The sequence below is a fragment of the Bacillus rossius genome, chromosome 2 (genome assembly GCF_032445375.1).
Source record: "Bacillus rossius redtenbacheri isolate Brsri chromosome 2, Brsri_v3, whole genome shotgun sequence".
Taxonomy (NCBI): Eukaryota; Metazoa; Arthropoda; class Insecta; order Phasmatodea; family Bacillidae; genus Bacillus; species Bacillus rossius.
The window spans coordinates 127,120,581-127,143,301 of NC_086331.1; the positions used below are offsets into that span (position 1 = coordinate 127,120,581).

General features: G+C 38.1%; 1 protein-coding gene across 1 annotated transcript in view; it reads right to left on the minus strand.

Moving 5' to 3' along the window:
• LOC134528825 (cell adhesion molecule Dscam2-like) overlaps positions 1-22,721 on the minus strand; it is a 51,976-nt gene that overhangs the window by 22,352 nt on the left and 6,903 nt on the right. Inside the window, exons 5-8 of the mRNA XM_063362490.1 lie at positions 13,887-14,042; positions 9,176-9,472; positions 3,927-4,196; positions 1,346-1,780 (exon numbers count right to left, since the gene is read on the minus strand). Coding sequence (XP_063218560.1) covers positions 1,346-1,780; positions 3,927-4,196; positions 9,176-9,472; positions 13,887-14,042 — 1,158 coding nt within the window. The remainder of the gene's footprint in view (positions 1-1,345; positions 1,781-3,926; positions 4,197-9,175; positions 9,473-13,886; positions 14,043-22,721) is intronic.

Here is a 22,721-nt window from a genome sequence, read left to right on the forward strand (position 1 = left end):
TGTCTCTGGGCCAGTGAGAAACACTCAACCGAAGCTGTATCGAATCACAGGCCGCTACATTGGGACACCTTCACAAGACAGCAGCCAATGAGAGGGTGACATTTGGCGAGTGTATGCAGAACTATAAAGTTCATCCTAGAGGTCATTGAACCCGCGAATTTTTCCAGTGCCTAATTATTAGAGATCTGTATAATTCGCGGATTCATTTCGCGATAGGATAGAGTCCAAATACTTTTGAAATTATTTTGCTTCAGTGATTGGGCAACAGTTTATCTGAAGGACTCTGGGCCAATGAAAAATCTTTAACAGAAGAATTAGCGAATCACGATCATTCCAGTCAACAGGTGTTACGAGTCGGTAACCAATCAGCAGATGTAATTTGCACGAGTGCATAGAGGATCATAGGGTCTATCCTTTAGGGATTTGAAATCGCTAGGGCCATGCAATTTTCGCGAAAAGATCTGAACACTTATTAGACTGCAACAAGGTACACCCGCACCTGTGGTTTCTTCCTTGTGATTGGCGACCGTCTGCGAGAGAAGTCGTTGCCTTATTTGACCGAGCCACTCAGGACGTGTTTGCTTCCGCACTGGATTATCGTGATTGGTGTTGTTACGAAATACGTGTACCTGAAAGAAACTCACCCAATCACTAAGGACGCCTGTATTTCGCGAATACATCTCGTGTCAGGCTATTTCACACATAACTGTAGCTTTTTCTTAGAGGTTGGGCGAATTGTGGGCGTGCAACAGTACGGTAACTACGTCCTCATTGGCCCCGTCAAGTGCGGGAAAACAGCCTTCACCGACCACAGCCAATGTTTAGAGCCACGGAAATTTCGCAGATTCATTTAGTCGCAAGCTAGAATGCAAAACTCCACACTGTCGCACTGTGTTCATGATTGGACCGCAGTTATCTGGACACGCCCCTCTACGACCGTGAGCCAACGATGTCCAGCTAGGAGAGAAGTAAGCGAATCAGGTAGTGCCAAATAACAAGGATAAAAATGTTCTCGCTAAGAAATCAACCAATGGGAAAGTAAACATGGGTCGAGCACACCTATAACTTTGAATTATATCCTGAGGCCAGAGGAATCCGCGAAATTTCCGGGACTCTACCAATGTTACAAGAAAAATCTACAGTGTTTTGTAAAATACCTTGACACGAAATGTATTCGCGAAATACAAGTGTCCCTACCAATCACGAAACACAGACGATGCTACAGTGTTTTTAACTTTCAGCTAGTCTCGAAATCTTTTCGCAAAATCTGCATGCCCCTAGAATTCGCGAATTTTCCAGGTGTGTAGGTATTGTGGAGTGAGTACACAGAGGAGGAGGGACGCACACGTGAACCACTCCTGCTGCGAGTCCTCGCGGTACTCGACGAGGAAGCGCGTGATGGGGCAGCCGCCGCCGGCCCAGGCGCGCAGGCTCAGCGCCGCGCTGCTCGAGTTGACGCGCAGCAGGTCGCGCTGCGCGGGGCGCGGCGGCGGAGCTCCCTCGGTGCGCGCCACCAGCGCGGCGCTCGGCTCGCCGCTGCCCACCAGGTTGAGCGCCACCATCTGCACGCTGTAGGCGGTCCCGCACTCGAGCCGCTCCAGGCGGTGGCGCGTCGCGTTCCTGGGCAGCCCAAGCTCCTCCCACTCGCCGCCGTCGCGCCGCTTCACGTTCAGCAGGTAGCCGCGCACCAGGCTGCCGCCGTCCTCGGGCGCGCTCCACCGCAGCTCCAGCCAGGTGGCGCTCTTGGCCGCCACGGCCAGCACGGGCGCCGCCGGCACCACTGGCCACATGCAACATTCTCACTGCTCACAACCAGGCGCTTCTCTGTCCAGTCTACACTCTGTGCAACCATGTGCACATCGGCACCACTGGCCACACCGCACTCCGCTCACACCCAGGCGCTCCTCAGTTTAGTTTACACTCTGTGCAACCATGACTACGGTGGCGCGCTCTGGTAACCAAAAGTAGAACTAAGATGGCGGCCTCCAGCAGACGCTGTTTGGTTGTCAGGGTTACGGACCGGCAAGGTGGCGGCCCCCAGGGTGTTCTGGTGCAGTGTTTACATAACAATGGTTGCGTAATATTGACATCTTTCCAAGGCATCAACATTGCATGAGCAATGTTTACATTTGGCAATGTTTACACAGTCCCAGAACCCTCTCTTTCCCCCTACTCAAGTATATGTTCGTAGATTTTTTTTTCGTAAACGACAGAAATCAGTCTGTAAATACTTCCTACAAGCAAACCTTAACATTACTGAGCTGATTCTAAATTTAAGATTTAACATTAAAAATTTAACTACGAAATTGTTTCATTAAACATGGCGTCGAATATGTGTGGGCTAATAATTTCTTGTGTCACTACAGTATGAAGAACGCTGCACTATCTTTAATTCTCAATGTTAACTAAGTATTGTTCAAATTGTAATGCCCACATATTGTAGCACCATGTTTAGGGACACATTTCCGTTCCTATTGACTTCGTTTTAATTCACGAAATAACTCCTACCAAATGCCGTATACGAGAGCTAAGATGTTTACATATCGAAAAAAAGGACGAGTTTCAATATACAATGGGAATTAATACAACCAGAGTTGCTTGGACGGAAGAACAAAGAAATAACGTCAGCTAATGAATGCAGGAGTAGGTAGTGGAGACAGAGGAAACTCCACACAAAGAAAAATAAAAAGGAGTGCATGTCCGCCCTGCGAGTTAGAAGTGAAACTTCAAATAATTTAGTTGTACTAATATGTGCAAGTTTATAAGTGTGCAAGTATGTGAGTGTGCAAGTATGCAAGTGTGTTATAATGCAAACGTGCCATCGAGTGCCCCAATCCTGAATACACACGCCTTAGCTCTCACTCCTTATCCCTCTCCAACATAGAACGTCGCAAACCTGTTTCTTTTTCTTTCTTTCTTTTATTGCCATTTGTTGAGTGTTACACTTTCATTACACTTAATGATGTAATCACCTCTACATGCCATTCCACTGTAAAGAATTTTCTTTTCAGTAAATTAAGTTATAACGTGACCCGAAGTTAACAGTTCGCTAACAAATGAAGGTACAACTACAAGAGTAATGAAGATTATTAAAGCCTTTAAAGTGTTACAGTAAAAATTGTAGCATATTATACAGTCTGTCCATAAAAGAATGTCCCAGGTTTAAATAGTAATAGTATCAACTGTAAGCGTTGTAGAGTTTCGGTTAAAGGTCACAATTAAAGAGTAACTCAAACAGTTGTAGATAAGCGCATGCGCGAGTACTGCTTTGTTGTTTTCTCGCTTGCAGCGCCACCTACGAAAAATGGCGACTCCTGAGCGTAAAGCGATTTGTGTTTTGCAATTTTCTAAGAGTGAATCTGTAATTTCAGTCCTCCCCATTGGAATCTCTTTTGCAGGAGAGTGGCTGAACGTCGAAGTCCCGGACAGTTGGATTGGTCATAATGGTCGAGACGACTTAGTACTTTTTCGCTGGACTCCACGTTCACCTGACATAACGTCATGCGAATATTTCCTTCGGGGCTTTATAAAAGATCATGTCTATGTTCCGCCGCTACCTAATAATTTGCCAGAGTTGAGAAAAATTTCTCCGGAAGTGTTAACCAAAATACGGAAAGAAATGGACTTTATATAGAATGTGTGCACCTATTGAACATTTGTAAAAATAACTAATTTAGTTTAACTTATATTGATGTATGATTTGTTGTAAATAGTCTAAATTAAACTGTTATAATCTAGATGTAAGCTTTTGGACATACACCATTGCTAAGCACATGTGCTTAGCAATATAGTGTATGTCCAAAAGCTTACATCAAGTCATGCACTCCCATTTCACAAATATTTCAAAGATAATATGTTATAATCTACCATTGAAACTGGCACCGAAAGAAACGATATCATCCGTGAGAAATGAAGAGTGAACTCACCTATGACGTGGACAGAGTATGTGATTTGATCGGAGCCATACGAGTTGGTGACCGAGCAAGTGTAATTGCCCTGGTGTTTGCGCTGTATCTCGCTCACGTGCAGGCTGCCTCCGGGTTGGAGGTTGAAGTGCTCGCTGGTGATTGGCTTGCCGTCGCCGTCCAACCACTCGCGCTTCGGGAACGGGATCCCCACGGCCAGGCAAGGCAGTTGCACCGAGCTTCTCCGGCGGACTCGGAGGACTTGGCCGAACGATATGATGGCAGCTGGGACTGAAACATCAACACGTTTCTCCCTGTGACTCTTTGCAGTTGTTTCGGGCCGAAGCATCCTGGAGCAATGGCATGCAAGAGATCCCACAAGGAACGACCTTAGTGTTTTAACATCAGCCGTCGTGTATTTTATGCATGGATGCAAAATGGACAAGGAAATCTTATTATCTGACAAAGCTATATTCTGGCTGCAGGCACGCCGGCTAAAACAAAATGGATAAGTTCTTTCTGGTTGAGGCAAAAGAATGGTGCACAACATTCTAAATATTGGCATATGGTACATCTGAGGCCAATCGTCCAGATGCCAGCAAACCACCGGTTGACATCTGGACGAAAAAACAAAGTAGTGCTCCTGGAATACCCTAATGGGTTGAGATCCAGGAGGAGGAGGTGGTGAGGCTTGGCCGGGCTTCGGCCCGAAACAACTAGTGACTCTTTGGAATGGATAAGGCCTATGGTAATGGAAGGACCTTGGAAGGCGCCCCTATGTTCGGATGCACCCGGGCTTAAAAAAGATCTGTAAACCGATCGACTATGTGTGATACGTTCCCCTAGTTCAGTCATTGGGGGAGGTACCGAGGCAACCTCGAGGCCTTCCTGTGCACGCACCGTGGTTGTCATTTCTAGCCGGGGCTTCCTGCGATCGCCGCCGGAAGAATTTAGGCACTTCCGCGCCTTAATCGGCTGTAAATCTGCCGGGCCGAGGTATGGCAGGTCGGAGGGTAATCCGAGGAGACGAGGACATCCTGTGGAGTAACTCTGAAGAGTGGCAGTCTGTTAGCAGCTGGCGAACAGTCTGCCGAATCAACGCCAAGTTGGTAGTAGTACGGGAAGAATCCATGAAAGATTGAACGGTGTCCCGCTGAGGTTTTCTACAAGGCCCTGGATTCTGATTGGGTAGGACTCGTACTTGGTAGTGGTGCTCCGATCACTTCGAGCAGGCTCCAAATATTCCCTAGCCTGATGCGGAGTCGACGTGGTGAGCGACGACACAGCTCCGGTACTAGCCTGGATAGCTACAGAGGTTGGATAGGCCTCCACCAGACCACGGGTTCGCTGGGTGTTTTGAGGGGTCCTAGTGTGATGTGGGAGAACTGGTTAGGCGCCAGCAGCTGAGAAAGTCTTAGGCCTCAGGAATCAGCCAACTGTCTGGTTAGTTAATGCTAGAGTTTAACAATTAATATTTAAAAAAAAATTGCGCAGAGAACTCCCAAATTTAGTTTAGAACTGTTAAATGTTATGGCTAGAAATAAGTATTTAATGATAACAAATAAAATGTTTAAGGTACCTACTCAATAATTTTTAAAAAAATATTTTTCAGAAGTATCTATAACATTTTTAACATATATATATATGTTTTAGAATATTAAAGTACAGATTTTATAACTTTAAAAGAAATTTAAATATTTGTTTTTGTTTTTTAGAAACCAATAAAGATCTAATTTACTAAGGTGACTAAATATATTAAATATATATTTTTAAATATTTTAATTAAATGTGGATATATGTTTTTTAATATTAATTGTTAGATTTTAAGTCTCTATTCTCTCTCTATATATATACATATATATACCTACACATATTTATACACATACCTATATTTATACATACATGTATTTAATTGTTTTAAGAACCTCAAAAGTCAATTGTTATTTCAGTTTTAACATGAATTGATAGCATGGTATCATTAGGTATAGGCCTACAGTTTTGAATTGGGAGTTTTATATGAAGTCTTGTCGTAACTCGAATTCATTAAAAAAAATTGGTTACCGAAAAACTTGAAAAACTAAAATTTAAAGCATTTTGGTGAAAGCCAATATTGTTTTTTTTTAATGTTCCAGAAAATAACTAATGAAAAAAAGGCTACACAAAAACGGATAATTAAAAACTCTTTACCACACGGTTTAAAACTCTTTGTTTAAGCAAACGATGACATATAAATTGACTTTTTAATTTCTTTAAACCCCTAAACAAAATCTTGTCGAAATGATTAGATATTTTTATAAGAAAATTATAACTTATATTTATTTAAAAACGAACAGAAATACGATATTGTACGACGAAAATAATGGAAGACACTACCGACCCACGAATGACGTACCTCCGGAGGAGATGATGGTGTAGAAACTTAAATTGGCCCTTAAGTTTCTTTAAACCACTAAATAGACAGTAGCTTGGCTTCTGGGTAGTAGCCGCGTCAGTAGGTATCTGCTCCCTGATGATGGCTACTGCAATGACGACCGAAACTTCGGTGTATTTTCGCCAAGGACGCGGCTACAACCCAGAAGCCAAGATACTTCAGACAATGGCCGTGAAAGCCTGCGAACATAATTAGACACTTGTTGTATTCATAACAATTTTTTATAAATAATTCATAATTTTTTTTAAACATATTTTTTTTTAAAAAGTGCGCGTGTAAACGTGATAGAAAAAAAACTTTTGTTAGCAATTTAAACTTCAACTCGTAAGTGTTCTCTTTATACCTCTTTAGGGTCTGAAACGTTTGAAACAATGTTTCACGAAACCTTTGCACTAAAATTCGGCCTTGAAATTGTAATTGAAATTTTACTCTCACCACACACCCCCCCCCCCCCCAATCCCAAAAAAATATTTAGCTACACAGCTAAAACAATACTTATATAACACTATACTGATCTACACAATACTAATGTACTTTAAAGAACACGTTGTGGATACGGCAGTGGCGCGGTGCGCAACAATAACCTCAAACCCCGCTGTGTAGCCCTCTGCCCAAAGACTTCCTTACTAGACGCCAGCAAGTAGGCGGGCGACAGGCGCAGGCGGTTCCCTGCAAGCGTAGAGCCCGATGAGTTCTCTGCACCGTCCGCAACCCATCAGCGTCAGTGAAATTCGGCCTTGAATCCGTACCCACTTTTCTACTCGGTCCAACTCTTCTTCCAGAACCATCCTCTGTGTCCTGTATTCTCCTACACTTAATGCATGCATATTTGAACCCCGCATGACAGAGCCCAGGGTTTTCCCTGTGTCTGTGCAGGTTTTACGTGGGCCCAACCTATCTATTTATAGTCTAGAGTTAAGAGTGAGAAGAGTAAGTCCTGGCATCAATCGCTGCCATGGCTGGCCAATCCCCTCCTAGCACACGATGCATGCTACCCTCTCCCTGCATGGTTGATCCCAGCATGACTAGGCATATAGGCTTCGGCCTGAGATGCACCTAGGTCCCTCCCCTAACCCGGACACCTCCTACACATACACTTAGTTTTAGTTTGGTTAGGGAAAAAAAATATTCCAGAACCGTCCTTTGGTTTCCCGTAACCAACCTGCTGGTTATTAACGCATGAAATATATTTTTTTTTGCATCCCGCATGTAAGTGTCTATGCAGGTTGTATCTAGTTTTAGTCTAGGATAGTCATGGCTGGCCAATCCCCTGCCAGCTGCCTCTCCTGCAGGATCAGAGCGCGGGACGCACTCGGTTGGGAGGAACACAAGATGGCGCCCAGGGAACGAAGGGAAACAAGAGAGTAGATGGACGTTAAAGTTTATAAATGATTTGTAATATCCGTAGAGACCTGTAAAATTCGCGGATTCATTTCGCGATAGGATGGAATCCAAATACTTTTGAAAATTATTTTGCTTCAGTGAATGGGCCACACTTTATCTGAAGGACTCTGGGCCAATGAAAAATCTTTAACAGAAGAATTAGCGAATCACGGTCAACAGGTGTTACGACAGGTGTCGGTAACCAATCAGCAATTGTAATTTGCACGAGTGCATAGAGGATCATTGAGTCTATCCTTTAGGGATTTGAAATCGCGAATTTTACAGGTCTCTAGAAATTTGTATTCCAGAAAATTAAAATTAACAAGAAATTAGAAACATCATCCTGGAGGCTGGATTAGAGCGATGTTGGGGTGTATTTTTTGATGCCGGCTGGATTAGAACGATGTTGGGGTATATGTTTGGATGACGGCTGGATTAGAGCGATGTTGGGGTGTATGTTTGGATGACAGCTGGATTAGAGCGATGTTGGGGTGTATTTTTTGATGACGGCTGGATTAGAGCGTTGTTGGGGTGTATGTTTGGATGACGGCTGGATTAGAGCGTTGTTGTGGTGTGTGTTTGGATGACGGCTGGATTAGAGCGATATTGGGGTGTGTGTTTGGATGACGGCTGTATTAGAGCGATTTTGGGGTGTATTTTTTGATGACGGCTAGATTAGAGCGTTGTTGGGGTGTGTGTTTGGATGACGGCTGGATTAGAGAGATGTTGGGGTGTGTGTTTAGATGACAGTTGGATTAGAGCGATGTTGGGGTGTATGTTTGGATGACGGCTGGATTAGAGCGATGTTGGGGTGTGTGTTTGGATGACGGCTGGATTAGAGCGATGTTGGGGTGTGTGTTTGGATGACGGCTGGATTAGAGCGATGTTGGCGTGTGTTTTTGGATGACGGTTGGATTAGAGCGATGCTGGGGTGTGTGTTTGGATGACGGCTGGATTAGAGCGATATGACGGCTGGATTAGAGCGATGTTGTGGTGTGTGTTTGGATGACGGCTGTATTAGAGCGATTTTGTGGTGTGTGTTTGGATGATGGCTGGATTGGAGCGATTTTGTGGTGTGTGTTTGGATTACGGCTGGATTGGAGCGATTTTGTGGTGTGTGTTTGAATGATGGCTGGATTAGAGCGATGCTGGGATGTGTGTTGGAATGACGGCTGGATTAGAGCGATATTGGGGTGTGTGTTTGGATGACGGCTGTATTAGAGCGATTTTGTGGTGTGTGTTTGGATGACGGCTGGATTAGAGCGATATTGGGATGTGTGTTGGAATGACGGCTGGATTAGAGCGATATTGGGGTGTGTGTTGGGATGACGGCTGTATTAGAGCGATGTTGTGGTGTGTGTTTGGATGACGGCTGTATTAGAGCGATTTTGTGGTGTGTGTTTGGATGACGGCTGGATTGGAGCGATGCTGTGGTGCTGACGGCGGACGGACGCACCCCGGGAGGAGATGGTGGCGTAGACGACGGGCGTGCTCTGGCCCTCGCCGACGCGCGTGCTCGCCGTCACCCAGAACTCGTAGGCCTCGCCCTTGCGCAGCTCGTGCAGCTCGTAGTGCGGCTGCAGCGGGGGCAGGCGGCGCTTGCCCGAGTCGTGCTCGCGGCCGGCCTGCAGCGCGCGCGAGTACAGCGTGTAGCTGGTGATGGTGCCGTGCGCGCGCACCGGCCTCGTCCAGCTGACCACCAGCGAGCTGGCGGAGCTGGCCACCACCTTGACGCGGTCGGGCGCGTCGGGCACTGCAAGGCAGCGAGCACACGTCACCTGACACCCGTCTCTCAACCAGAAGCCTGAGATGTACATCAAGTTCTGTCCCTGCCCGAACACAGCCGAATATTCACCTTCGGCCAACCTCGGGTTTATTTATATATATTTATATTTCTCTGTTTATTTTAATGTAGCTATACTAACCTAACTAACCGTCCATAGTGTTTTAAAGTGTTTTAATGTAGCTAACCTAACCGACCACTTTTAATATTTTAATTCATTTTTCCTGCGCTAAAATAAAACAAATCCCGAGGTTAACCTAAGGTGAATATTCGGGCGTGTTCGGGCAGGGACAGAACTTGATGTACATCTTAGGCTTCTCGTCTGACAACGGGAAGCCTATTTTTCACAGACGAGAGAGCCAAACCCGAAGTTCCCCGAAGTTCATGCTCTCTTTTTTTTTCCTTACCACAACAGGTGTATTTAATTGGGGGAAACTGTTTACATGATTTAACAGTATCTTTAATGTAGCTATGCTAACCAAATCAACCGTCCACAATGTTTTATAGAGTTTATAATGTAGCTAACCTAACCTAATTGACCATTAGTTATCATGAGTTGTATATTTATTTACAATGAACCAAAAAAAAACCCGAAGATACACGATCGGCCGATTGGGTCTCTTGTCTGTTGAAAGAAGGCTTGCCAACGTGAGTATTCGGGTATGTCCAGAAGGACGAGTGAGTCGTAGGCTTCCCGTCTCACAACGGGAAGCCTTTTTTTCACAGACGAGAGAGCCAAACGCCTGATCGTGCATCTTCGTTTTTTTTGTTTATTGTTACTCATGATGACTAAAGGTCAATTAGGTTAGGATAGCTACATTATAAATACTTTAAAACATTGTGGACGGTTCATTTGGTTAGGATAGCTACATTAAAGATACTGTGAAATCATGTAAACGGTTTCCTAGCCCTGGATAGCTACATATTAAAAGGTTATTTGCTAAGCAACCATAAAATGATTTTACGGTATTTTTAATGTAGCTATACTTACCTAATATAACCAACCATCCACAATATTTTTAAGTATTTATAATGTAGCTGACCTATCCTAATCGACCGCAAAATTTAATGCCACACCGGTTTATACAATGAGATGGAACGGAAAAAAAAAGCGAGCATGAACTTCGGGGAACTTCGGGTGTGGCTTTCTCGTCTGTGAAATGAAGGCTTCCCTCTGACAACCAGACGTGATAACGTCTTATAAATCGATGAACGCCGGCTGCACGCACGAAAAAGCATGACTATTTGTCACATTCCGCCTGAGACAAGAGTGCAATAACCGGCCAACCACCGTGCGAGAAAATCTTCTATAATACCAAACAGGTTAAGGCGGGATTTTTAACTAATTGTTCGTGATTATATTAAACAAATTATTTAAATTAAATTTGCAAAAACTGTAAATAATATTTGAAAATTATGAAAGTATGCAATTTTTCATTAATGTTTTCTTATGACGTTATCACGTAAAATTATCGTCTGTAAACCGACTTTACAGACAACCTCCTTTTTGATTTATAAACACGCCTATGATAGCTACCCTATCGAAAAGTGTTAATGGCTATTTTTAATTAAATTAATTTTAATCAATTTTTTTCATCACCTTCACTCTTATGATAACCAAACAAATTTAGTCTCAACACATAGTTTTTAACATAGAGAACATGCCTTGGTAGGCTTGCCTACTGATTTTTGTTCATAGCTATCTGGCAAGCAGGTATGAATAGGTAAGTCAATTTAGATAACTTCACCGATATGATAACCAATTAAAATTGGTATCAGAAGATATATAATTTAATTACAAAAATAACAGTATAGGCTTGCCTGCAAAAAACCGTTCATAAAAGGTGATGAAAAAAAAATTGATTAAAATTAATTTAGTTAAAAATAGCCATGAACACTTTTCGATAGGCAAGCTATCATAGGCGTGTTTATAAATCAAAAAATATTTCATAAAAAATAGGTCTCCTCTGGTTATCAGATGGGTAAAACGTCGATCTCCCACGGGCTCTACTGCTATGAGGTATATGCAGTAGCGGATACGGGGGGGGGTGGTGGGGGGGGGGGGGCTAAGGGGCTCAAGCCCCCTCCAAAATCATCTGGGTCCACTATTGTTTTAGTGTTTGCCTTGATAAAGCCTAGCCTCAGCTGGGTCAAGCCCCTCCCAAACAAAAATCCTGGATCCACCACTGGGTATATGCTTTAGTCACTCTCAGGAGGAAAAAAAATACATATTTAACTTTACCTACCTTTTGAAATCCTCATGGTTTTAAAAGGCTGAGATAAAACCATATATCTCAGTAGCCATCAACATTGCCTTTTAACTCCCAAATTTTCATATATATTTATTCTATTTGGTTCTCCTTATCAACGCTGAAAATATCAACTTTCCCTTTATGCAAAAAAAAAAGTATGTCCCATGTCAATATTCTTAATTTTTTTTACCCAAGACGACTCAAAATTCGTCAGAGTAATCTTAAAATATCCGATTTTGAGGTAACATTTCCTCATTTCTTGAACAAAATTTCTGACATGATTATGTTTTTAAAACCTTTTGTTAAAATCCTAAAGTTGTGTATTTTTTTGTGCTCTCTGGTTTCAATCCAAAATAACAAAATTTGAAATAAAATACGTGTTTTCCATTTAATGAAATAATTTTTTATGGTATTTAAATATATTTTAATGCTGAATTAATTTTATTAAAATCTAATGTGGCGGTTGGGTAAAGAACAAGAGAATCAACTCACAAGGGGTATTTTAGGTAAATAAAATCTTCCTTAAGGAAAACTGGCCCTATCTATGAAAATGGTACCTCTTTGGAAAAAAAAAATTACAAGTATTTACGTAAAAAAAAAAGGAATATTTTCCCTCGAAATTAGAAATTTCCCCCCATAAAAAGGAACTTGAGGATTATTTGGAGGAGTTATGAATATTTTTAAGTAAAAAATAAAACATTATAACCTCAAGGACACCATCTCAACCTGAAGCGAGCGCCAGATTCGCCAAAATTTATACTACTGATATGACATATATGAACTGTGGATGAGCCCTTGTATAATATCAAAAGACCCTTTTTAAATAATTTTTTTTGAAACAGTTAACTGAAAACATGTTTTCATTCACTTAAGGACCTAAAAAAAAGAAGAAAATTAACTTTGCATAAATACCCGCATACAAAATAGCCTTTACCAAAAAAAAATATTAATTTAAAATAAGGTACTGTTAGAAGTACGAAAAGGCTTGGTGGCTGAGTGGTCAGATGGGGCGACCCAGACTCCACTCTCGTTGGGGACCACTCGGGGGACGTGAAGTGTTTCCCGCAGCAAATTATTCTGTAGCTGCTAGATAACTAGAGACCTGCAAAATTCGCGGATTCATTCGGTGATAGGCTAGAATTCAAACACATATACCTCTTAGATAATTTTTCTATTGGCTTACTGTTCATCTGGACGAATCTCAACCAGTTATAAACCCTCAACCAAAGAAGTATCGAATCACAGACAAACCAGCTGAGACGACTTACAAGTCGGCAGCCAATGAACTTGCGTTATTTGCCCGAGTGTACAGGGGTATGTGCAGTCTATCCTGAAGGCCATCGAAACCGCGAATTTCGCAGGTCTCTATCGATAACCCATCTCATCTGCCTCACACATCCTGTGATTGCCAGCTTCAAGCTAGAAACTACATGTCATTGATCATTTTACTGTAAAAATTTTCAACATTTTGGTTACAATTAGAAACATTTCATCATAAGTTGTAAAAAAAACACAAATTTAAAATAATACATTTATACTTATATAACATTGCAACGTGTCACTTAAAAAACATAATTTTTCACAGATTACACTATCTTTAACTCTGTAAATCATTATTATTTACACAAAATACAGACACACTATTCCTTGCAAAACCTTTCCGAGATGATTTTAAGTAAGAACAAAAATGTTACCTATGAATTTACTTAAAATAAGCAAACACGATTTGGGCGCATATGTAAAAAGTTACCATTTCAAAATTCCCCCGTCCTTCTTTTTACAGATTTTTAAAATAAAAGCATTAAAAAAATAGGTTTTCACATGTTTTTAAAGTTCTTATTAATTTTTTTTGTTATTCTGTCTAAACGATATTTTGCAGGTTTTGATCGAATGTGTATTATATTATCTTCCAGGAAATGTTTTGGGGAAAATACACACAAAATAACCGAACATTTATAGTAATTAATTTCTTTAGGATTATTTAAATAGTTAGGTATACACATAAATAAATACATACTAGTTAGGAGTAAGTTGATTATTTGGTTCAGTGTACATAAAGTAAGTCTTAAAGAAAACATTTCTTAACTCCACAAAACAATGACAGTAAAAGGAATGTTAAAAAACTAGCTTACCATCTTCGTCGGTAAGGCAAAATATTGTGTTGCTTTTCTTCCCATCGCCAACTTTAGTGTAAGCAAGTATCTGAATACTGTAATTTGAAAACTTCTGCAAATTATGAATATCTGTGCTGTTGTCTGAAGAAACTTTCACGCCGTCTTCGATATGCCCTACAAAAGTTACAACCAATTAAAAATACCGTAAATTGGATACATTTGATAACCCTTTAATACTTTACACATTTTATGATGCATATAAATTAATTCAAGAATGCCACGAATGAGAAATTAGTATAAATTGAAAAAAGACAAGCATAATTTTTTTTAATGGTAAACTTCCGACAACTTAATAATTTTTTTTTGTAAAAACCACAATGCTTGAAGATAAATAGAACCAAAATTTAATTTCAAATAAGTTTATTGCAGCTGTATTTTAATACCATGAGAAATAAACTAGTGTAAACTTAAACTTATAAGAGATTAATTTTCCAAATTCTGGTATTTAAGGGGCCTCCCTAGTAAAAATGTTTAGCGCGGTGGGCCACTGGCCACGTGCTACGGCCAGTGGTTGGGCGGGGCGATATACCTGAGCCTGTCGCCTGCGCCGGGGCGGTGGGGGGAGAGGGCGTTTCAGCGAGGGGGGCGGAAAAATGGGAGGGTTGTCATTGTGTGGAGTCCATTTACTACTTATACCTGCGTTATCTGCGAACAAGATCGTGGCAAGAAAGGTGACTGTTTTTCCCTTTCGCTACATTCAACCAAAAGGATAATGTTCTCGCATTGCCTTGCTTGCTTCCTGACAGTGTTTATTAACTTGAAACATTAAATTAGTGTTGCGATCCAGTCCATATCCATGAAATGCAAACAATCGTCAATTCTGTTTAAAACATGTATTTTTATTTTTTAATTAACGTTCTACATAATTAAGAGATTTACATACATTACAAAAAATGCTGTCACCAACTATCGATGTGTTAGCTTGTGTTTTCAGGGGGGGAAAAATGCAAAAATTATATCATTAAAAAAAATTTCCAACATTATACTTTCGAACTGACATTTGTGTGATGAATGGTTTTGCGAACAGTTATGTTTTCATTCATAAAAGTATTCCACACCGCGACGAGAAATCACGTCCTACTAATAATTGAGTAATAAAACTGGGAATAAAATGATGAAAATAATATTAATTACTTTTAATCTTACACACAAATCAACTTTTTAAATCGCAATAACGACAAATAAATTTTTAACTTACTTCCTGAATAAAAAGTGCATGTCAAACTTACTTTTAAATTCTGTAAAGAAAAAAAATGTCAGGAACAAACAAGTGTTCCCACCAACGACACATCGTCAACTTTGTATTCTAGGGTTCACGTCGTATTTAGTTACACTAAATATTACTGCATATTATTATTTTCTGGCTCTTATTACATGTTTAGCATTTTATTTTATTTTTGCATATTTTTTTAATGACTTTAACGTTGCATAATATGATGAATAAGTATACACGAATGAACTGGAATCACGTTTCGAGTTACATACAGACTGTTCACTACGAGCAGTGTAAATTTCTTAGCTGTTGCAACAGCGGCCTACAGGTGGATTCAGACTGCAGGCTTAGTCAGTCACGCTGAATCCACCTGAGTTCAGATTTTATCGAAGACAAGTGCGGGTGGTATGGAAGAACTCAGTGTGCACTGACTGTTGTGCTCAAGGTGTCAGTGAAATGTATAGCTGGAATCACGGGCGAAAATTTGTAGGATTCCCATGAGGCCCACGGGATAACGTGAAGATTTTGCAAATGCAAGCGGGCCCCCTCAGACGGACTTTTTTTATTTCAGGGAGGTTCGGGCCACCCTGAGATTCTCCCCTCCTCCCGGAATCTACGCATGCAGCTGGAATTAATTTTTAGCCAAGTACGTCATTTGTTGCTGTATTTATGCTGTTAAAGAAGATACGAAATATGGCTGCTTTGATAATTGACGATAACTCCTTTTTATTGTGGAATAGTACCCATCTACAAAGAAATCCCTTAATATACCACCACTACTGTTGGGGATTTTCTATACAAACTATCAAAATAATTTTGGTTTCGTCACTGTTTTTCATACGAAAACATGTATGTTTTGTGTATTAATTTACGGTATTCATCTCTGTCAAAAAAAAATATTTTTCGATAATAGAGTGTAAGCAAGGTAGAATACAATGGCTAATTTTAAAATAAAAATGGAATAAAGTATTTTTTGCTTGCAGTACAAATTTTTGAATTAATTTAGTTGTTTGTTTAAAAAACCCTTCTAAAATCAAAGAAACTACCTACTTCCTAAATAGATAAATAGTGCTTTAAGTTCACACACTTTCATAAATATTTAAACGCCAACATTTAAAATGTAGATTTCACATAATGATAAAATCTTATCTATTTTCATGGTCACGCCTAATGGAAATAATACACAACAATTCGTCATATATGTTTTTTATGCTTTTAATAACTACTCTACACATGAGCAAATTTCAATATACATAAAACTGAGGAACTCTGCATTACATTTTTAATCTGTGTACGACACTAACAGAAATTGAAGCATAAAACAACATTTTAATTTTTTAATTAATAAGTATTTCATCAACGTGAGCTTTGCTTTCATCTCAATGAAGCCACTCTACATAGAGGAAGTGCACATGTATTCAATTCAGTCTTAACATTAGACCCTCCGGATCACAGAGTAAACGAATGAATGGAATTCATAACATTACGCAGGGTTTTAAGACATATTTTCCCTTCTACTCAATCGCAACATCTCACTTAGCGCGTAAAATGGTTTCAGTAAACATAACATAAAAAATATTCGCCCCATGTACAGTAGAGGAAACTAAAATGTTTGGAACACTGTAAACTAATTGTATTGTCATTTCTGTAGTCGCTCGAAGTGGCAAACTATGTATCTTTGTTCAATAAAACGAAATATTAAAACAAACAAACAATAACATTACGTTCAGACAATTCGTTACGTGAAGTGAATGTAATAAAATACACAAGACAGTTACACACACCATTACCAAAACACAATCCCATAAAAATCATAATATTACATGTCGACTTAAAATTATTATTATTCACCATGATAATTTCTTGCGGGTAGCCAGCAACAAAGGGACACAATTTTTATTCATTTAATTAACTTTGACAAAACTTGTAAAACCTGGCATGAGCAAAGTAAGCTGATTCACAATTTTATTTTGCGTCAAAATTTTAAACATCAACTAGTAATGAATTAAGAGTATGCTTCGCTTGGTAGAACACCGAATATAGTCATCTCCAGGTATTAAACTGAATTTTGAAAGAGGGACTCAAGTTTCTGAAGAAGTTGTTAACTTTCCTGATGATCCATCGACAGTTCGTAAAGGGTCTCATCGTCGGGATGTCGAGCTTGGGACCTTTTTCCTCACCATAGACCCGTGGTCTGTTCTACCATTCGCACAGCTATCCCAACCTATACAAATAGCCGAGTGATACTACTCCCGTTGCTTCTATCATGGAGCTCGCCCGCAGTCGTACTTCCCTATCCAGCCTGCGTAATACACGCGTCCTACCTGCTAGCCGCCAAGAACGCGTCCATTTGTGAAAAAGCCTCACCCGCCAACAATACTAACTCATTAATTATAATATGCAAAACATAAAAACATTACATATGCGATAAAACAAAATTTGCTGCTGTCATAAGCCGAAGAAAAAGAATCAATTTGAAATATAACATATAGACAGATAAATCTAAAATGGAGTTATCGATAGTAATGTTTTAATAAACAGAATAATATATGTCGTATTACACTAAATATGTGTTCTTACTGACAACCGAATTTAAAAATAAATTAAATTACTTTTTTTTTTCTTTTTAAACCATAACCGCATAGAATAAACAATACTTTTGATACAATTTTTTGTATAACTATACGACAGGACTAAAAGTACATTGTACATAATAAGTATTTGCTTATAGGAATTAATGCTGCAGAATATACGAATATATTCAAATGCATAGAATTTAATATATTGTCAAATTTATTTGGAAATATGCATGTAACAAAAGATTGAATTTGAAATGAATTATCTGTTTTTAACTACAAATATAATTTTATCATATCTCACTTTCATTCAAACTTAAGAGTGTCATTTTCAACAACAAAATAGCCACAACTACACTTAAAAATATTTTAACTTGATACTTATATTGTATAACTTTTGATGAAATTAAATGTTAAGAGGTTCAGTTAAGTTTGTAAGGAAACATAAATACAACGTTCAAAATAAATAACAACAAACTGCCCCTCCACGCAGAAGTCAGTCCCACACAACCTGTGAAGGAGTGGGTCCTCAAAATGGGGGTGATTTGACGGGAGGAAGTTATGCGTGCCAGGAAAACCGCGTCATGCAAATAAAGGAAAGTTAAACTTTTCAGTATACGGCTGCAATAATTATAGAGGAAAATGTTATTTATTCTTTACTTTTAATTCCCGTTTGGAGAAAATAAATCGAAAAGTGCTATACCGAAAGTATAAAGTTGAAGTTCAATATCGCTTGTCAAGTAAGTTCAAGAACAAAATTAAAAAAAAGAAAATTTGTTTTCTTGAATCTACTTTTTTCAGAAAAGTATACATACATACAATATTATTATATTATAAAAATAAAATTTTTTAGTCCTTAAGTATAAATTACTGAAATATTTTTTAGTTAATTAATTTTTTCATGCGAAGAAATATTTAATTGTTAAAATCACGAGAACATAATTTATTATATTTATGTATTCCAAAAGCTTATGTTAAAGATCGACTATATGCTATTCAATTTGCCCAAAAATTTTACTGAAATAGGAGAGCATTACAAAAACACAATTTAACTAATGTAGGTATTATAACAATAAGTTATGTTCATAAACTATATTAATGGGAAACAAATATTTATCATTTAATGATATGCAACTATTTTCCTTTGAGGTAAAAATTGAGGTATATTTAATGTAATAAGTAAATCCTCTCATAAAATTTACTGAAACTAATATTCTTCATTGTCCGTCATATTATGATTCCAAACAGTTTAAATCAACTGAAACATGAAATAAAATAGTAAGGTTAACCATGAGGTGTGGAAGAAATTAGAGATTACTTTGTAAAATGTTTTAAAAATTTCTCATGAAATATTGTGATTATTATGTTCGTACATAATGTAAAAAAAAATTCAATACATGAAATTCAATACATACTTTGTATTGCAAGTTATTAAACATATATTTTAAAAACACATGTGCGTATCTAAGTCCAATTGTTATGTAATACATGATGAACATTACCGATACAACTTCCCTTACAAATAACTTTCACCCAAAGATAAGGCCGCGGACAAATTATACACACTGGTCGCACGAGGAGCTGAAATAAGTCATATAAGAAAGCCGGCCGGAGTAATTCTTTTCAAGCCTAAGCTAAAAGTAATGGATGTTGTTTGTCTAAAGCAAGCCGTGAAATGACATACAAGTTTACAGAATAGCCATATAAGATCTTTGACGCTTTTATCCCGTCAGTGGACTGTACGCGAAGAACCAACTGCATCATGGCCCGCCGCCAGTTTTATACTTACGTATGAATACACTTGTAAACGTTGGTTTGTATACTTATGTATGTTGCCGACATCGATAGGTATTCTTTGGCATCTCGATGTGGATTCATTCGAACACGTTTGCGCTAAACACGACATATTTTTACATGAGAGTGACATCGCGCACTGAAAAAAGTTGCAGGTCTGTAACGCAACAGTGATACAAATATTACATAGTTCGAACATTTTCTGGAGCACGACATTCACTTTGGGTAATGCTAAGCTACTTGATAGGTACCCTTTACCCGCTCTAAAAGTGATAACTTAAAAAAAAAGTGTATATGAAAGCAGACTCAGCCATATGTTTATTGCTGTTGTATTTGTCATAAACCTACCCTACGTTCAATACGGCCTGTAAGTAGAACCATGTTTTTTTTTACTTGTGTACAAGCTGTGGTTGTAAAGCGAATTTATATTCTTAGTTAACTAACGTCTATCATAACATTTTTGGAATAAGGCTAACTTAATTTTTTTTCTAGATTGCTATATTGTTATATAGGTTATATATAAGTATTACTTAAACGGAAATATCTGGTAATAAAAATAAATGAAAAAAAGCATGAAAGGTTAAGGATTATTTTTTTTCAACAACAAATAATTTATGGTTTAACTGCTTTGTGTACTATATAAAAACAGAACAAGCTTTCAAAATTTCAAAATTTCTTTGATTATCCGTTATAGTTATGTTTGGTTTTAACTCATAAATATTTAAGTTGATTGCCAACGTCACGAATGTACAATAATTTATTTCACACCGCTCCAGTTGCAGGTAAAGTAACAGGCGTGCAATTTGATCAGAAACGCGTTCTACTTATTCAGGCCCTTTAATTGGGCGTGACGGACCATGTGCCAAATATGTAACAATTATAAGTAGGTGAAGTATAAAAAAATAAAGAACTTGAATGCAAAATAATGCATATAACAAAAATTATTTGCAAGGTTCTTTCGTGGATGTTGTAATGTGTGGGCAATATTTACTTAATTTTGGTTTTTGGATAAATTAATTGTGGTTTGAAATTTTTTAATAATTTTGTATAATTGCTGTAAAAAATTTATTTCCTGCCCTTATTAATTAATTGAGCTGTAGAAATAAGTTTATCTGAAAATTTACGTCATCTTTATTAAACATTGCCACTAATTATACTTTTTAACTTCAAAATGGTTTTTGAATTTTGTAATTAATAACGTACCATCCATAACTACATATGTGAGCGATCGGTCACTGACCTCATCTTCAATCCTCCTCGTGATTCCTGCGCCAGGAGGAACATTTACATAATTCTGACTAGCTTATTTAATATAGAACTTCCCTAGTTTTTATTTTTTATTTATCATTCCATGAACATTTTTAAAACAGTGCAGACAATCAGATATCTATCTAACCAAAAAGCATAGCAAAATGACATTTAGTTTTCAAAATACGATTTTTCTTTTAATTTAAGATACATTTTATATAAAACCTACATTTTTAAGTATCAAAACTTTTGTAAATAGTTAACCATTTGGTTAATACCAGTATAACATTTTTCCCCGGCGTTGTAAGATGTGTAAAATCATTTTGGAAAACTAAAATAATTTTAAAAAATATTGGGTAGTACAATAATTGTTTCTTGAATTTTTATTAAAAATAAAAGGAAAAACAATGAAGTGTATTTTCATGTTAAAAATTAAATATAAATTTTGTCGAATTAGCTAGCGAGACTGTAAAGCCACCAATAAATAGTTTGTAGGACAACTTTCAATGTGTTGATTGATTAGTTTCAATACTTTATTTCGTAATACATGATCTAGTATGGTAAGCTTTAGGATATTTGTAGTTTAAACAAAAGCAATGTTTTAGAGATACACGAATATAGTCACAGAGTAAGTCGAGCACATGGTACTGTGGCGAGGCACACTAAAAGCAATTCTGAGAATTTCTTTCGGTCACGGGGTTATCTTTTACCGGTGCCGGTTGTGGGTTGTCTCCCTCTCACGCACGCACACACACACAGGTAGCCTGACTCCCCTCCGGGAACGGGTTCCTCCACCACGCTACCTGAGCTGTGGCCTGCGAGCTGGCTTCGCCGAGCGGCAGCACGAGACGGTGGAAAACTTTCAGGATTTGCGGAAATTGTGGAAAAGATATCTCGGAATTCAAAGCGATGACTATATGTTTTAAATACATGAATTTCTTCAGAAAAAAATTATCTTTTTTTCTAGACTTGTACTTTTTTTCTGTCATTCTCCTAAGCAGTATAAAATGGCCCCAAAGTTGGACAAGTTGGTGATTTTTTATTTCATATTTTGATAGAAAAAAACAAAAATGTAAAAGTATACAGACAATTCGTGTATTATCTTCTCGTGGGTGAAAAATTTTCAGATTCGTAGTGTCGATTAATAAAGTCCCATCATTATTTTAAAAACATAGTGTTCCGCTAACTTCTGATGCTACTAGGGAGGCCCCTTAATAACAAGTTAATTTCGATAGGGCATGTATTACGTATTCGTAAAATTTTTGACTTTTTCTATTACGATTATTTGTACTACTTTCATTTATTTGTTTCACATATTAAATTAATAAAATGGTTGGGATTATTAAAATTGATAAAAAAAGAACCCACAAAAAATTATTCACACGGAAAATAAAGCTGTATAAAATTTCCACTTCGTATAATATTTTCTAGAATTAAATTTTTTTTATTTTATTGCTTATATTAAGCACTAAGAAATAAGCTACAGATAAATTCCCTGCTCGTTGTTCGACGGTACATGGTATACGTATCTGCGCCCTACAATCGATATTATAGAACCTACGCCTAGATGGATGTTCGAACTTTTGCAGACTACGAGAATGTGTTGACTACTAGAGATGGGACACCGCAAATTAGTTTGTTCGACAATATTTGAAAACTTTTCTTGCAACAAGTAATCATGTGCAAAGGCAATTCTTAGTTAATTGTATGCTTATTCAAGTAATGGAATTTTTTTGGATAATAAAATAATCGAACTGATCAGGGTAACCCTTCAAGAGATCGTTCACCTAAGGCAGTTAAAATATGCATACCATTAATTTAACTGAACACCAATGATAAGATAGTTACAAAAATCTTGAGATCCTGAACAAATAATTGTTCCCGGTAAGGAATGTCTAAAACCAATCCCTTTTATTGAAAATTAAATATATTTGAATTATTTCAGTATATTCTTCAAATGTG